Source organism: Mesoplodon bidens, assembly GCF_964165515.1.
Source record: "Mesoplodon bidens genome assembly, chromosome: X".
Classification (NCBI taxonomy): domain Eukaryota; kingdom Metazoa; phylum Chordata; class Mammalia; order Artiodactyla; family Ziphiidae; genus Mesoplodon; species Mesoplodon bidens.
Genome location: NC_138163.1, coordinates 118,163,988 through 118,182,059, shown reverse-complemented (window position 1 = coordinate 118,182,059; position 18,072 = coordinate 118,163,988). Strand labels below are relative to the sequence as shown.

At 47.2% G+C, this 18,072-nt stretch overlaps 1 protein-coding gene across 1 annotated transcript; it reads right to left on the bottom strand.

Annotated features, from left to right (window-relative positions):
* Positions 1-12,457: 12,457 nt before the first annotated feature.
* Positions 12,458-15,117, bottom strand: LOC308609477 (melanoma-associated antigen B4-like; the record flags this gene model as incomplete). Its single annotated transcript, XM_081223125.1, has 2 exons — positions 15,026-15,117; positions 12,458-13,562 (listed from the first exon to the last, which is right to left on the bottom strand). Exon 2 carries the CDS (start codon positions 13,499-13,501, stop codon positions 12,458-12,460), a length of 1,044 nt encoding a protein of 347 aa, XP_081079251.1. The 5' UTR covers positions 13,502-13,562; positions 15,026-15,117.
* Between the last annotated feature and the right edge of the window lie 2,955 nt (positions 15,118-18,072).

Sequence of the window (18,072 nt, the reverse complement as noted above, 5' to 3'; positions counted from 1 at the left end):
TTTAAAAAAATTTCTAGTGGTTTCTGTAGCGTTTGCGTTATACATTTCCAACTTATTCAAGTCCTCTTTCAAATAACAGCATCCTGCTTCACGGTTAGTGCAAGTATCTCATAACAGTGCAAGTATACCATTTCTGCCATTTATTTCTCTTATCCATAATGTATAATCACTGGAGGCATTGCTGTTATAGAATTATTTTGAAGAAATAGTTATCTTTTTTGATCAGTAGAAAATAATAAAAACAAAAGGCTTTATTTTATCTTCATTTATTCCTTGTGTTACTCTCTTCCTTACTTTACGTCGGCCAAAGCTTCTGTCCTATATCATTTTCCTTTTCCCAGAAGAATTTCTTTTAACATTTCTTGCAAAGTAGATCTGTGTGACAAATTTCCATCACTTTTTGTCTGTCAGAGAAAGTCTTTATTTCTCATTACCATTGAAGGATTTTCTCCCCCTGGCTACAGAATTCAGGTTGGTGGTAGTGTTTTTGTTGTTGTTGTTGTTGTCGGGTTTTTTCATTTCCATGCTTTAAAAATTTAACTGTAGTCTTTTCTTGATAGCATCGTTTGTGAAGAGAAATCTTGGTAATTGTTACCCTTGTTCCTGTATAGTAAGTTCTTTTCTTCTCTAGCTCGTCTCAAGAATTCTCTTTCTGTTTGGTTTTCTGCAGTTTGAGTATGGTATGCCTAGGTGTAGATTTTTTTTTTTTTTCTCTTTATCCTGCTTGGTGTTCTCTGAGCTTCCTAGATCTGTGGTTTAGTGTCTGTCATTAATTTGGGGACATTCTCAGTCATTATTACTTTGAAAATTCTGCTTCTTTCTCTGTTTCTTCTCAGATTGTTCCCGCTATGCATATGTTACATCTCTTGTAATTGTTCCACAATCCTTGGTTACTCTTTTCTTTTTTAAAAATTATTTTGTTTTCTCTTTGTTTTTTAGTTTGAGGGGTTTCTATCAACATATATCTTTAATTTCATTGAGTCTTTCCTTGGCCATGTGCAGTCTACTGGTGAGCCTATCAGTGGCATTCTTCACGTCAGTTACGATGTTTTTGATTTCTCACATTTCCTTTTGATGCTTTCCTACAGTTTCCATCTCTCTACGTACATTACCTACTATTCTTGCATGTTGTTCACTTTTTCCATTAGAGGCCTAGCGTATGAATCATAAGTATTCTAAAATCCTAGTCTGATATTCCAAATTATCTCCTATATCTGAGTGTGGTTCATTTACTTGCTTTGTTTAATCAGACTGTGCTTTTCTGCCTTTTAGCATGTCTTACAATTTTTCGTTGGAGGCTGGACTTAATGTATTGGATAATAGGAACCGATTTAAAGGGCCTTTAGCATGAGAGTTTGTGTTTATCTGCATAAGAGTTATGTCGTGTTTACTGTTTGCTCTTACTGTAGGCGCCTGAGATTTCAATTTCCTTGAGTGTTCTTGTTGTCTGTGGTTCTCCCTAGGAACACCTTCATAAGTAGCCTAAGCCTTGCAGTTCTTTCAGCAGGAATCCTCTGGTATTATATTGGAACCTTGTTGATGCAGTGGTAAGGTGTACGGGCAGTGTTCTATAATCCTGTGATTAGCTGTCCATGTTTTAGTGGCTCTGTGCCCCTGGGCGATTGCCTTCACAAATGCTTCTCAGCTTTTATCCCCCCTGTTACGTGACATAGGAAGTCTGGAGGGGGCTGGAGTTAGGATTTTCCCTTCATCCAAGGTAGTTGGTTTAGGAAAGTACACAGAACAGAAACGTCTGGGCCTGTGTTTCAAAATGGTTCCTTTTTCCTAGGTGTATTTCAAAAGGGTTTATGTCCCCCTCATGCCAGAAGCATGAGGAAATTTTTCTTGGATCTTTACCGTGAGAACCTGTTAGGACCCCAGAAGGTAAAACTCACAGAAGTGTGTGGGCTCCCCTAAGACTCGGCTCCTAGGAGTTTTGGGCTCTGAAGCTTGTCACACATAGCTTCCAGTGTTGCATCAAGTACAATGTAAATTTTTCTACTCCTTCCTGGATCCAGGACTTTCAGCTCCCAGTGAGCTGTGATTCCCTGTTATTTGCCTGCATCTTCAGTTTTGAAGCATTGGTTTTCCCTGTAACTTCAATTCTCTGATGGATGTAAGAAGAGTTGTTGATGTTCAGTTTGTTCAGCTCTTTGTCATTGTGAGGATGGGAGTGATGACTTCCAAGATGTTCACGTGGCAGAGCAGGAAAATTCTTGTCAAATAGTGGAGACGGTACCGTATATCCGTGTCTCGTTTCTTATTTTCTTGGGAATTCGGATAACATTCCACATTTAAGTATGCTTAATACGTATAGATTTTACAGAAGAGAAATTCCCTACTAATGTGAGTTTGCGAAAAGTTATTACCATGGACTGGTGTAAAATTTTTATCAAAGGCCCTTTCTTTACCCCTGCACATAATTAAATTGTGATATTGTGATTTATACTAATAAATATATATGTGGTCTTTGTCCCCAGAGCTGCTAAAACTGTTGGGGTTTCCGAAGTGAAAAGAGCAAGAAAGGTGAAAGGAGTGTTTCATGCTACTGGTAACAAGCCCCTTTCAACCACTCCTGAGCTTAGGTTAATGAGGTGACTTTTGGAAAGCCCCTAAGGGTGGGGGGCTGCCTGGGGGACCCACCATGTGATCAGGGGCTAGGAACTTTCAGTCCTACCCTCTGACCTCTGAGGGAAGAAGGGCTGGAGATTGACTTAATTACCAGTGGCCAATGATTTAATTAAGCATGCCTGTGTAATGAAGCCTGCCTAAGAATCCTAACCAAAATGGTCTGGAGAGCTTCCAGTTTGCTGAACGCATGTAGGTGCTATGAGGGTGATGCAGCTGGAGAGGGCATGAGAGCTCCACACTCCTTCCCCACACCTCACTCTAAGCATCTCTTCCATTTGGCTGTCAGGGAGTCACATCCTTTTATAATAATCCAGTAATCTAGTAAGTACACTGTTTCCTTGAGTTCTTTGAGCCATTTTAGAAAATTACCAAACCCAGGGACGGGGTTGTGGGAGCCCCCAATTTATAGCCTGTCAGTCAGAATTATGGGAGACCTGGGTTTGGATTAAGTGTAGGGCAATCTTGTGGGAATGAGCCCTTACCTTGTGGGATCTGATGCTAACTGCAGGTAGATATTGTCAGAATTGAATTGTAGGATACTCAGCTGGTGGTAGAGAATTGGTTTGTGTGAGCAAAAGAAAACAAAACACAAAACCCATACATTTGGTGTCAACAGGCTTGAGAATAGGAGTGTAGAGACAAATATTCTTTCCCTTTAGAAATGCATTTTCTCCTTTCTCTGTTAATGCAGTGATTTCCAACGGTCAGTATTTTCTAATATGATATCTTTGTGTTCCTTAGTCAGAGCCCGTTTCTTCATTTAATCACATGGTTATGTGTGAGTATCCTTATATTGGGGCATTCTTATCTGGACTTTGTATCAAGGAGGGCTACCCTATTAAAATGGTTGATCCGTTTTCTATCTTTCTGTATGGTTTGGAAGAATTCAAATAAGATGGTGATTAGTTTTTCCCTGATCATTTGGTGTGAGGGGGCTCCAAACCTGGATTGTCCTGGAACATTTTGATGCTGCTCTGGGTTTGGACTACATTTTCACTTTAGTGATTTATAGTTTGCTAAAAATTGTTCCATTTTACTTGGGTTTTCAAATTTAAAGGCATGATATTTATAATAAAAACAATCATATACAACATTACAGAGAATAAAGTAATGAACCCAATATACCTGGAACCTCAGCATCAAGAATCCTCAATAATTGTAGGAAACAGCTTGTTCAGATTAAGGCTTATTGATTTACCAGTTTGTTTATTGGCAAGTTCACTCCTGAGACAAAGCTGTGTGCTTCCATTAGGAGACACATAGTGTCTGTTTTCTGCTTCCTGGTGGTATTGACAGTTGGTGAGGATCTTCACCCTTATCCGTTAATCCATTAGGGGCTGTAGAATGGTAATTCTCTCATTCTATCTGATTCTATCATTCCACTGATTTTACATCCATACATATACCTATATATTATACATAGTATATGTATAGTGGGATCAATCAATCTGTTGACCGTATTATATATAATATTAAAAATATAACTCACTGATATAGATCCACATAACATTTTACAGTGAATAATTCAGTGGCATAACTGCATTCACAATGTTGTACAGTCACCGCCTCTCTCTTGTTCCAAACCTATTCCTCATTCCAAAAGGTAACTGCTCCCCGAAAACTGGGTTTGCCTCTTGGTGGGTGTCGAGCCAAATACACAGCCAAGTCAAAGAGCAGGAGAAGGAAGGATTTATTACTTGCAGCAAGGCAGGAGAACCCTGGGGATCTTTCCCAAAGCAGTGTTTCCCTGGACAGCAGAACTGGGGAAGTTTGAAGCTAAGGGTACATGCATATTCATGAAGGGGCCTGAGCAGAGGAGAATTCAGCATAGAGTTGGGGCAAAGGTCAACAGAGTCCGAGCTTTATAGGGGTTTGAAGTCACAAGGGTCAGAAAAGATTACCGTCATCATTCCTTCGGTTGCAGTTGATCTGGTGGTGGTTGATCATTCGAGGGGGGTTTGAATTCTGCAGAACAGCTGAAGATTGTGCTTCAGGCTAATCTTTACCCTTGAAAAGACTGGGAGTCTTAACAACTGACTTATTACCTTTGCTACTGTTACTACTCCTGCCTGATAACAGTCTTTGGTTGCTGCATTCTTTTATTCCCTTAAGATCATTATTACGGAGGTGTGTTCAAGGGCAAACATTGTTTCACAAAATGATCTTAAAATGGCTTAGATCACAAAATGGCTTAGGCGAAAAATGGCTTCTCTTATGTCAAGAAAGCCATGCCTGGTTCTCTTTCTCCAGGGACCGCCTACCCTATCTGCTTACATAACCTCTTACCCTTCAAAAAGTTACTTCTCATTCACAGCTCTCCCTAGCTCCGGGCAACCATCAATCTGCTTTCTGTCTCTGTGAATTTGCTTATCCTGGATAATTCATGTAAATGGTGTCATACAATATGTGACCTTTTGTTTCTGACTCCTTTCATTTATCATTTATCATAATGTCTCCAAGGTTCATCCATGGTCTCTCAGTTATCCGTACGTCATTGCTTTTTATGACTGAATAATATTCCATTGTAAGAATATACCACATTTTGTCTGTCCGTTCATTCAGTGATGGAAATTTTGGGTTGTTTGCATTTTTTGGCTTTTATGAATAATGCTCCTTTGAATATTTGGGTACAAAGATTTGTTTGAATATAATTTTTAAGTTATTTTGGTTATATACCTAGGAATGGAATTGCTGGGTCATATGGTAATTCTTTGTTTAAATTTGAGGAACTACCAAACTGTTTTCCAAAGAGGCTGAACCATTTTACATTCTTCCCAGCAATGTATGAGGGATCCAGTTTCTTCATATCCTCGCAAACACTTGTTATTTTCCATTTTTATAACCAACCTAGTGAAATGGTATCCCACTTTTTTTTTTTTTTTTATACATTACCCTAATGACTAATGATATGGAGCATCTTTCATGTACTGTTTGGACACTGGTATATCCTCTTTGTAGAAATGTCTATTCAGGTCCTCATCTCCAACTTATGAGGGAGGCTTTGGATATTGATCCCCTAGGTAAGCTCACTCATTGGTGTATTTATTCAGAGGCCAGTCTCAACGCACCATTAACAGATTCCAGAGTTGGACTTGAGGGCACACTGGGGAAGTCTCAGGAGAAAGGAGCTCTAACGTGGGAAAGTGCTGGAGCTGAACACACGTGCTGGGACCAGGGCAGTGAGCTTTCAAGGAACCCTGGAGCGAGGGGCAGGAGGACTCTAGATAAATGAAGCCCACAGACAATCCCCAAATTATGGTTTATTCTTGTATTAACCTTCCTTCATCAGGACTGTTTATAGTACTTTGGCTACAGGGTTTTTTGTTTGCTTGCTTCCTTTTTTTTTTTTTTTTTTAATTGCCTGAAATAGAGTTTGAAGTAGTGAGGAGAGAAGTGAATTAAAGGATACTAGGTCTGCCTCAGGCTGGGAAGAGTGAAACAGTGTGGCCGCTAGAGGAATTCAGACCAAGGGTCTATTCCCAGCTCTGTCACAAGTCTTGTGAACTTGAGAAAATTGCAAGTTCATCATCTGTAAAGTGAGTCTGATGAGCCCTATCGTGTAGAGCTATTGTAATATACGTGATGTTTGTAAAGCACTTGCAACAATGGCCTCTCAAGAATGGCATTTATTACTGCGATAACTATGACCCCAGACCATAATACCAACTCTTGGGGATTTTTTTCTTTAATCTCATGAGATGTCAGAAACTACGCAGCACCTTTGGAACAAACAAAACTGCTTAGACAGTAAAACTATGTAAGATTTCCCCATTTGTAAATATGTCATTTGAGTGTAGAGGAATCTCTCCCAGCTGGATGCCACTCAGAGGTTCTAGAATTTGCTTCAAGGACCAACAACTTCCCTCCCAGGTGCCTTTTCATCCAAACCACCCCTATTTTCATTATAATTTCACCACCACCACCAAAAATGTAGCCTTCATTTGGAGTTCCCCAGATTACACTTAAGATAAGTAGTAGAATATCCCTTTAATGGCGTGGCCTCTGGCCCTTTGACCCCAGTGCAAAGAGTGCTATCACAGTGGCTTCTTGACATCTCACTTCAAGGAAGTATCCTCCTTGTTTCTCGGAAACTCCCTGGAGGCGATGGGATTCAAACACCTAGTTTGTGCACTGTGTTCACCTGCACTGGGACAGGGACAAGGAACCCATTTTATTCCTGCCCCGGGTGGAGATTCTCTCTGTTTACCCGCAGTCCCAAAGTAGAAATTCAGGGTAATCTTCCATTCCAGTGCTGAGTCTCTCAACTCTGAGGCCCACCATCTAAGGGTCCCACCCTCCCCCACCACAATTCACTCAGCCCCATTTAGCCCACCATCCCGCCTAACTTAAAGTCACCTCCTCAAGGGAACTGCAGTGTGCCAAAGCTCCAGACTTCCTTGCTTCAGAGCATTTACGCTTGACTGCTCTCGTCTGGAACCTCCTCTTTCTCACCCCTTGTTTTAACTTGTCATTTATTTAGGTCTTAGAGCGTGTCTCACCATCTTCTTGATATGGCAGCAGCTCCTAGGCTCTAAAGTTCTGTGGACAGTGGCTCAGTCTTCTTCTTCTTACCATCCCCAGTTCTGCCATGGAGCCTTCCAAAGAGTAGATGCTCAATTAATGGTTGGGAATAAGAGTGGCAACGAGAAGGATGTCTACTTTATTATTGTTTAATTTCTCTCACAATCTTGAATAACCTAAGAAAACATCTTTCAATTTGACAAAAAGAAGCACTAAAAGAATAAGAGAAACCAAACATGTACCACCATTTACTCTTTTTCTTTTCTTTTTTACTTGACCCACATTATTTTACTGCCGAGTCTATTCACAGTTCCATGGAAATCCCTCTTCCATTGCTGTGTTTCCTTGTTCTGGGTCATAAAAAAAAATGGAAGGTTTCTAAATTTGTTTTATGAAATATCAAAACTTTAACTTGTACCTGATAAAAGTAATGGATATGTGATCCATATTGTCACCAGCAGAATGGCGATTTCCTTGGTTCTTGCCCTCCCAAGGAGGAAGAATTCAATCGAGAGGCGTAGAGCAGTTTTAAGTAGCAAGAGTTCAGTTAAGCAGAGCAAAAGTACACTCCCGAGAAAGCAGGAGAGCGGGCTGTCTGGAAACCAGAAGCAGCCCCGCAATGGGGTAGGGCTGTGTTTTGTAGAGCGGTGGTCCCTCCCTGTGTCCTGTGTTATTTGAGTGACAAATCAATTGACAGCTTTAGGTTATATAACTTTCCTGCTAGTATGCAGGCACTTACCCGTAAGCACCCAAGCAGAATCCATGGGGTGGGGCGGGGAAGCAAAAGCCGCAATGCTAAGTAATTACAAATGAGGCATAATGAACCCGGGGTTACCTTGAGTCACCTTTTAGGTCTTGGTGCGCCTGCGTCAACCTGTGCTGGCGGTTTTGTCTTGCTTGGTCCAGGTACGGCTGGAAACCTAGCAGTGGTCCTTGACCACGAGAGGGAGGATCTCTGGGCATGCTGCAACCACCAGTGTCCAGGTAGGGGAGGGAAAGGCGAACCATCCAGGATGGGGCAGGCCCGCTCATCTGTGACTCGCTATCCTCACCTTGGCTCTGGGCACCCTCTTCAGATCCTGGGCGTGAAACCCCTGCAGCACGAGAGCTCGTGGCTGGGGCTCCCTGAGGCTCCTGGCGAGTGCCAGCAGCAGGGGAGCTCGGGGAAGTACCCCGAGAAACAGAAGCGGGGGAGGAGGGCGACTCTTCTATCTCTGCCGCCGCCGCCGCCTCAGTGGCCTGGGCACCCTTGAGCCTCTGAGTCTCCCCCCGGGCCTGGCGGCGTTTCTCCTGGGCACGGCGCTTGCTCTTCCGGCCTCGAGGCATGATGACACAGGTCAGGGCCAGCAGGCGGGAGTGTGGGCAGGAAGGCAGGCAATGAGGGCACCTGGGGGAGGGACAAGGAGATGCTGTGAGCACCTTCAGCGGGGAGAGTCCTCCCTGGCTTTAACCAAGGCCGCCTCTGCAGGGTCCTTGAGGGCACTGCCCGAGGACCCACAGGGCTCCTATTCTCCTGCTCAGCCTGTCCCCTGAGAGCCCTGTGGAGGACGGTCGAGTGAGCCTTGGGGCACAGCCAGCCAGCCCTGCCTGGGCGGTTCGGGGGTGACAGAAGGGGCTGCCAGTGGGACCTTCCGTGTTCTAGGGCGGGGAGTCCGCTCAGTTCATCTTCAGGATCTTTAGATGGACGGCAGCCAGGGCCTGGGCCTCCTCCCCTCTGTTGCTCTGCCGTTGACACCTCGGTGGTCCCGGGGACCCATGAGGAGGAAGTGAGGGGTGCCCCAGCTCACCGCCCTGACAGGGGGAACCCAGTGCTGACAGCTCTGTGGAGTCCTTTCTCTCCTGGGATCACTGGGTCCTCAGTCCCTATTCACTGCTCTCAGTTGGCTTCACGTAGGGCCTGGGACCCACCCTTCTGCCCTCTAATGGCTTTACCTTCAGGCTGAGGATCTCACCTCCCTTAGACCTGATGTAAAGGAGCCTCGGCCCGACTGCCCTGTCCTGAGCCTTCAAGTGCTGAAAGCAGGGGCAAGGCTAGACTCTTTGTCGTCCCCACAGCTCAGGGGGTGGGGCATGTTCCCCTTAGTCGTCACTCAGGGTTCTCAGTTTGACTCCTGGGAAGGCCTGTGGCTCCTCTCTCTTTACCTGAGGACATGTGCTCATAGAAAGGCCCACAGCTCTCTGAGACCCAATAGAAGAAGGTGAGGGTAGCCTGATTTCCCACATCTACCTGTGGTCTCTGAAGGCAGAAAGCTGTGGCAGGCAAACCCAGGCCTTATGATGGTCGGCCGCACCAGTCCTCACGCAGCCTCCTCAGTTTGACTCCTGGGAAGACCTATAATTTCTCCCTCTCTTCACCTATTACTGTGCTCACTTCTCTGTCACCCCGGGAGGAGTTAAGGGTTGCGTCTGCTCGGCCTGACATCTATCCAGGCGTCTCCCAGGACTGACAGCAGGGGAGAGATGATGTGCTGCCCCCATTGTTATGGTTTTCACGCTCCACTCCAGCCTTAGGTCCTCACCCCAACTCCTAGCACAACCTGGAAATTTCCCCTATGCTGAGTCAGCCAGCCTCAGAGCAAAGTCCTCACCACCCTGAGTCCCCAGAAGTAGAAGTCAGAGTAGGCCACGTGTAGCCACAGCTATTTCTCAGGGGCTTCTGAGGACTAACAGCAGAGGGCAGGATTCTCCGGGCTCCACTCTGCTGGGGTCTGTGACCTCAGTAGTCCTCAGTCTGTCAGGATCTGGGACTCTTCCCTCTACTGACCCGAGTCCTCCGGAGCTGGAAGCAAGTGGGTGACACATGGAACTGCCCCTGCCTGGGGCTTCCCACGGCTGAGAGGGTGGTGGGGCTGTGCATGTGTTCCTCTCTCTTTTCGGTTGGGCGTTCCCCTTGGTCCTCAGTCGGAGCCGTTACGCTGACTCTTCCCGTGACGTAGAGAGGCCTGTGCTCTCATACTGCAGCCTTTAATTCCCTGAGACCACCTAGGAGGATGTGAGGGTTTCCTCACGTGGGCATGACTGCCTGTGGTCACTCATGGCCGACAGTAAGGGAGGGATTCTGTGGCGTCCCCACTTTTATGATTTGGGTGGTTCCCTCAGTCCTCGTGGTCCTGTGCTTGGCTCTTGGCATGACCTGGAATTCCTCCCTGTGCTCACCTGAGGCTGGCCCCTGAGACCAAGTGCCTCATCTACCTGAGACGCTCTAAAAGGAAAGGTGTGGGGCGCATCATGCCAACATTCCTGGCTTTGCCAAGGGGAGGCGTCCAGTGGCAGGGCTGTGTTCTACGTGGAGTCCCTCTATCCCCATTTAGAGACACTAGATTTCCAGTCTCTACTGAGTGAGGCTGTTCCCCATAGACCAAGGCCCTCGCCTCCCTGAGACCACCCCCAATGGAAAGAGGGGGCACGTCAGCCAGAAAGCTTTGTCCTGGGCCTCCTGGGGCTGACGTCAGGGGTGGGACTCTGCATTCTCCTCTGTTCTGGAGTGAGTGGTCCTCTTGCTCCTCATTCAGGGTCCTCATCGTGAGGCCTGACCAGACCCAGGCCTCCACCCTCCACTCCCCTGAAGCTGTGCTCCTCAGAACAAAGGCATTACCTTCTTGGAAATTCTGAATTGGAAGTCAGGATGAACCAGATCTGTCCGAAGCTGTTGGGGTCTTCTGAGGAGCAGGATTTTACAAGGCCCCACTCTTCTGGAGTCAGTGGCCCCTCAGTCCTAACTCAGGTTTCTTACCTTGACTTCAGGTAGCATATGCGACTCCACCCTCCCTACTGTCTGTCTGCCAGCCTCAGGCCAAGGCTTTCACCTTCCTGAGACACCAGAAGGGGAGGTAAGGGACCTATTCCCTGGCTACCCCTGCCAGGGGCCTCTGTGTGGTCCCCCTTTGTTATGGGGAGTCCACTCATCAGCACCCAGTGTCCTCACCCTGAAGCAAATTAAGGCCTGTTAGGATCTCCGACCTGGGCAGAATTGGAGATGCTGCCCCAAGACCAAGGAACTCACCTCCCTGAGAACCTCTCCACCCTTGCCCCGGAGGAGGAGAAGGGGTACCTTCAGACACACAGCTCTGCGCATGGCCACAGAAGGGAGAAAGCAGGGTATACCTTGTGGGGCCCCCTTCTGTTCTAAGGCCCTCACCTTGAGTAACTCTCAGAGGCTGGGACTCCTCCCTCCACTGACCTGAGGACACAGCTCTTAAACCAAGGCTTTGATGTCCCTGAGAAACTTGAAGAGTAAATGAGGAGATGCTGATCTTTTCAGGGTATCTGACGGTGCATATGTAGAAGACCCCATTGTCACCAAAATAATTTTTTTTATTTATACCATTCACTTATTCAGCGTTACTATTACTGTATTCCACAACAGTGCTTTGGGAACACGGCCCCTTTTATCCCATGAGATACATTTTGGAGTGGTGAGAAGAAAAATGAATTAAAACACATAAGGTCTGGCTTAGGCTGGGAGGAGTGGAAGAGTGTAGGCTCTAGACAGATTCCAGACCAGGGGACTAGACCCAGCAAGGTCCCTTAATCAGTCTTGTGAACTTGAGAAATTTGCAAGTTATTCACCTACAAAGGGAGTCTGCTAAATCCTATCCTGCATGAATGCTGGAATGTTATGTACTACATGGAAAGCAGTGGCATACTCATTAAGAAATATTGGGTTTTTGATGAATGGCAGTTATGATATTATTATGAACCCCCAAAATACCACCCTCCCATCAGAGTTTATTTTTAATCCAGTAGGTGGCAGAGAATATGCAGTGCACCAGGACAAAAGAAACAAATACTCACAAATGAGCTAATCAGTCAAAGTATCTTTTATTTCTACCAAAAGAAAGTTTCAAAGAAATAAGGCAAACTACAAATTAAATACCTTTTACTCTGTTTTCTCCATTTTTTGTTTCTAAATATTTTCTGTGGTCGCCTTTCACATTTCCATGAAAATCTCTATTGCACTGCCATGTTTTCTACTTCTGGATCATAAAGAAAATATAGATGGTTCGTGAATTTCTTTTATATATACCAAAACTGTAACTTTAGAACTGTTTAAACAGCAGTAAGTATGCAAGTAATGTCATTTACGTATTCGTATTCTTAAGAAAACACACTATCTATTACAAGAAAAAAACATTTGAAAAAACCTAAATCAATCAATCAATAATATATAGAAGTTACTAGTTTAAAACAGGAAGATAAATGAGATCTATACTTTGTTCCCTCCACCCCTACTACTCTGCACTATTTAGGAGCCTGACTGCTCTCTTCCAAAACAAAGTGAGCAATCTGCCCGCGGCCTCCCTCCCTACATGTGGGAGGAGCTGCTGGCCTTGGCCCTGGAAGGTGCCCTGCCCTCAGCAACAGCTGCAGCCCTGGCCGCGGCTCTCACCCCTGTTCTCTCTTCCTCATCTTTCAGAGCCTCCTCATAGAGATCTGGGAAGGCCCTGGGGACGGTATCACTGATCTTGGCCATAAACTCCAGCACTTCCATCTTGCTGGTTTCAGCGTGGGCTCTCGGGCCCCACAGGAACTCATAGCACGGAGGATCGCTGTTGGGCACCTGGCGGTACATCAGGTACTTCTGCCGCACGAAATTTTTGATAAGCCTCCTGGGCTCCCCAAAGATCAAGTGGCTCTTCACAGCATACAAACCCAACGCATTGAGGAATTTCCAGATCTCCTCCTCGGTGGCCCGGTTGCCATTCGTGAAGATCTTGCCCAGGAGGGTCATCAGGAAACCGGACGTGGGCAGCCCCGACTCATCACTCGGATTTCCCTCGCTGGGGAGGGCCAGCTTGCTGATGAGGGCGTAGGAGTGATGGCTGGGGTCGACTTCCTTCAGATCAAGGCCAAAGACCAGCTCCATGCGCTCAGAGGCTCTCCTGAGGATCGCAGGGAAGTGCTTCTTGTACCTCTTGTTGACAATCTTCCGCAGTGTAGCCTTCGGGATGGGCTCCTTCATCACGTACTTCTCCAGCAGGAACTGCACCAACTTGCGGACGTCCCTGGTCAGAGGATCGCTGTCAGTGCTGTGAATGGAAGGTGCTGCCTGGGCGGTACTTGCACTTTTCTCATCTTGGCTCTGGGCACCCTCTTCAGATCCTGGGCATGAAACCCCTGCATCACGAGAGCTCGTGGCTGGGGCTCCCTGAGGCTCCTGGCGAGTGCCAGCAACAGGGGAGCTCGGGGGAGTAACCCGAGAAACAGAAGCGGGGGAGGAGGGCGACTCTTCTATCTCTGCCGCCGCCGCCGCCTCAGTGGCCTGGGCACCCTTGAGCCTCTGAGTCTCCCCCCGGGCCTGGCGGCGTTTCTCCTGGGCACGGCGCTTGCTCTTCCGGCCTCGAGGCATGATGACACAGGTCAGGGCCAGCAGGCGGGAGTGTGGGCAGGAAGGCAGGCAACGAGGGCACCTGGGGGAGGGACAAGGAGATGCTGTGAGCACCTTCAGCGGGGAGAGTCCTCCCTGGCTTTAACCAAGGCCGCCTCTGCAGGGTCCTTGAGGGCACTGCCCGAGGGCCCACAGGGCTCCTGTTCTCCTGCTCAGCCTGTCCCCTGAGAGCCCTGTGGAGGACGGTCGGGTGAGCCTTGGGGCACAGCCAGCCAGCCCTGCCTGGGCGGTACGGGGGTGACAGTGGGGGCTGGCAGGGGAGGTAGGTCCCCGCGGTTCCCATTCAGAGTCAGGATGACAGTTGTTGGCAAGACTCCCCCACCCACCCCCCACCCCATGCCCTCTGCTGCTCTGAAGGTGACACCACCATCCTCCGTGGCACCCAGGAGGAGGAAAGGAGGGAGCGTTCAGCCCACCACCGAAGGGCCCTGGGACCCTCCCTTCTGCTGCCTCGTGGCTGCCCCTTCAGAACAAAGCTCTAACCTCCCTTGGACCTGGCAGAGGAAATTACGGGCAGGCTCGGCCTGACAGTCCTTTCTTGGGAGTTTAAGGGTTGACAGGAGGGGACAGGCCATGTTCTCTCTGGTCCCTTCTCTTCGGGGTGGGTGACTCCCTTAGTCCTCACTCGGGGTCCTCCCTGGACGGCCGGTGCAGCCTGGAGCTCCTCTCTTGCCCCGAGGGCCATCTGCTCGCACCAGTGCCAGCACCTCCCTGAGTCTCACTAGGAGGCAGTGAGGGTGGCCAGGCGGCCGCACGTGGCAGAGTGTTACCAAGCCTGCAGCGTGCGGCAGACAGGTCGAGGCCCTGTGGCTGGCGGCCCCACTGGCCCTCACTCAAGGGCTTGGGCTGACTCTTGGCAGTGCTTAGGGACGCGCCTTCTGCTGGCCTGCACCTCCCCTCTCAGACAGCAGCCCTCCCTTCTCCGCGTGTGGCCAGAAGGAAGCGGCTGACAACAGGGGAGGGGTTCTGAGGTGCCCTTGCGACGGGGAGGACGGTCCTCACCCTGACTCCTCCCGTGCCCTGGAAATCCTCCCTCTGCTGACCTGCGGCCAGCCCCTCAGAACAAGGCCCCGTCCTCCCTGGGTCTCCCGCGTCCGTCCGTCCGTCCGCGTTCGCACTGAGGGAGCCCCTCAGTCTTTAGACCTGCCCGGAGGCTCCCAGGCCGACGTCAGGGGCGGGGTCTGCGTGGCCGCTATTTTGGGGTGTGGAGCCCCTCGGTCCCCACAGGGGTCCCGTCCTTCACTCCACAGGGCCTGGGACGCTCCCTCAACTGAGGTGAGCCAGGGTCCACCAGCCTCAGAGCGAGGCCTTCCTTGCCCGAGACCCCGCAGTGGAAGCGGATGGACTTTGGGCCTAACGGCCAGGCCCGAGCCTCTCGGGCCGAGAGCAGGGGTGGGGTGGGCGGGGCCTGTGTGGCCGCCTCTTTTCAGAGGGAAAGGGGATTGGGGATGTCGGGGGCATCCCCGCACTTCTCTCTGGGGTTACCTCACACTTTGACACCTGAAGAGACGTGGGATTCCTCCCGCGGCTCACCCTCGCCGGACGGCAGCTCTCAACAATGGCGTCGCCCCCACCGCGTGTGTAGGAGGACGTCACATCCGGTCATGCACATCTGGGCTCCAGGAGCACAGCAGGGTTGGGGCGGGACGGGGCGGGGCTGGGCGGGGTGGGGCGGGGCCGGGTGGGACAGGAGGTGGGGGTGGTTCCGGGGGAGCTTCCCGCAGGCCTGGCACGAGGGCCTTTCGTTGACTCTTGGCAGGTCCTGGGACTTTTCCCTCTGCTGAGCTGAGTCAGCAGGCGTCACACCTTGGCTCTCATTTCTGTCGGCACCCCCAGCCGGAAGTATCTGGGGGCCTGAGCCTCACAGCCATGCCTGGGTCCCCCGAGACCGACAGTGAGGGCTCTTTGGGGCCCCCTCTTCTATGGTGGATGGTGCTCTCAATCCTCTCTCAGTGTCTTCTCTTGACTCCCTGTAGGTGCTGGGCTACCTCCCGTCTGCTGACCTGAGGCCAAGGCCTCACATCAAAGACATCAACTCCCTGAGACTGCTTCTTGGAAATTGTTGTAGGAGGTGAGAATTCTGTGCGTTTCAATGTCTTGGGTTAGGGAAGTTGCATTGAGTTCTATGAGTCTTGGAATTCTTCCTTTTTTTTTTGGAATTTTATTTAATTTTTTTTTTTATGCAGTAGGTTCTTATTAGTTATCCATTTTATCCATGTTGGTGTATATATTTCAATCAAAATCTCTCAATTTATTCGACCACCACTCCACCCCTCACCATTTCCCCCCTTGGTGTCCATACGTTTTTTCTCTACAGCTGTGTCTTTATTTGTGCCCTGCAGACTGGTTCATCTGTACCATTTTTCTAGGTTCCATATATATGCGTTAATATACGGTATTTGTTTTTCTCTTTCTGACTTCAGTCTGTATGACAGACTCTAGATCCATCCATGTGTTTACAAATGACTCAATTTCATTCCTCTTTATGGCTGAGTAATATTCCATTATATATATATGTACCACATCTTCTTTATCCATTCGTCTGTCGATGGGCATTTAGGTTGCTTCCATGACCTGGCTGTTGTAAATAGTGCTGCAATGAATATTGGGGTGCATGTGTCTTTTTGAATTATGGTTTTCTCTGGGTGTATGCCCAGGAGTGGGATTCCTGGGTCATATGGTAATTCCATGTTTAGTTTTTTAAGGAAACTCCATACTGTTCTCCATAGGGGCTGTATCAGTTTACACTCCCACCAACAGGGCAAGAGGGTTCCGTTTTCTCCACACCCTCTGCAGCATTTGTTGTTTGTAGATTTTCTGATGATGCGCATTCTAACTGGTTTCTTCCCTTTCCTAACTTCAGCCCTGGGGCCTCTCTTGCATGACATCAGTGTCATTAATCAAATTTTCTGGAATGAATTTTTTTGTTATGTGAAATTACTGTGATACTTGCTATTGTATTTCAATATTTTCTTTATATTTTGACAAATAAAATTGCTTTTTATGTATATTTTGTCAAATGTGATGTTTGGATATATGGGTACATTGTGAAATGATTGCCAGAACGAAAGTATTTATCGTATCTCCTCCCATAGTTAACCATTTTTGTGTGTGTGGTGAGAAATCCCATCATTTTGAACAACATGGATGAACCTAGGAGGACATTATGCTAAGTAAAATAAGCCAGACACAGGAAGACAAATATCACATGATCTAACTTATATGTGGTATCTAAAAAATCAAAAGTTGAACTCCTAGTAACAGAGAGTAGAATCGTGATTACCAGAACCTGGTGGGTTAGAGAGAAGCAGAGATACTGATCAAAGGGTACAACTTTCAGTTATAAGATGAATAAGTTCTGGAAACTTACTGTACAGCATGGTGACTCCTGTTAATTATAATGTATTATACACTTGAAATTTGCTGAAAGAAGAGATCTCAAGTGTTCTCACTCTTTTATTTCCATTCATGCCTTATAGTCTATTAAGGTGACCATTAACAAAAGCCCTGTCTTCACCAACAGAAGAAGTTTCAGGTGGTTATTAGGACAATCTCTGGACTCATATTACCTCAACCAACCAAATTTTGGTTCTGTTCTGATATTATCCCATAGTCCTGGCATAACCCAATAGTCCTGGCATGTGGGCTCTGAGGAGCTGCCTCAAGTTCCCTCAAGTTCAGTGAGGCAGTGGAAATTCATCCACCCAGGGCACACTGGGAGAAAGGAGGGCTAAACTTTAAAACCTTTGCTTCAAATGATCCTGTCTTCCCTAGACCTATCTCAACTGCCCTCACACAAGCACTTGTTGAGTACAGACTTAGTACCCTCAGGGGTTTCTTGTTGTTGTTTTACTGTTAATGTTGATATCCTTTTGTTTGTTCCTTCTTTAGTTTTTCCAGGGTTGATTTGGGGCACAGGAGACCGCACCTGGAGTTTGGTTGTCATCTTGGAAGCTACAGGTACCGCACTAAAACTGTAAAAGTTAAGGAGCATTGACCTCTTTACAATATTCTGTTCCCCTGAATCAACATTATACTGCTCTATTTGGGACATTTTGTTTTCTAACTCTATCAGTAAATTTTTATTGTTGTCTTCATAAAGATCTTGTACGGTTTTGTAAGGTTTCATTTTAGGTACATTTTAGAGATTGTTGCTGTTGTGAATGGGATTGTCCTTTACGTGTTCTAATTAGCTATCGATTTTGTGTGACCAGGTTTCTGATTTTGCTGTAGTGATTTTCAATATACTAGGTTTTTGATGTTCCTTATACATTTGAATATTATGTTTGCCTATTACTTTAGGTATTTTAATTATAAAATCATATTGGTACTATTATTGTTTCTTTTCATTATTCGTATATTTATTTTATTATTCTTGTTCTTGGCTGTGTCCTGCTATACATTCACATACAGGTTTGTGGTACCATACATCTGTGTGTTTTTCCAGACTTTATCGGGAATGCTTCTAATATTTCACATTTATGTATATTTGCTGATGACTATGATATGGGAATTCCATTCTTATAAGTTTG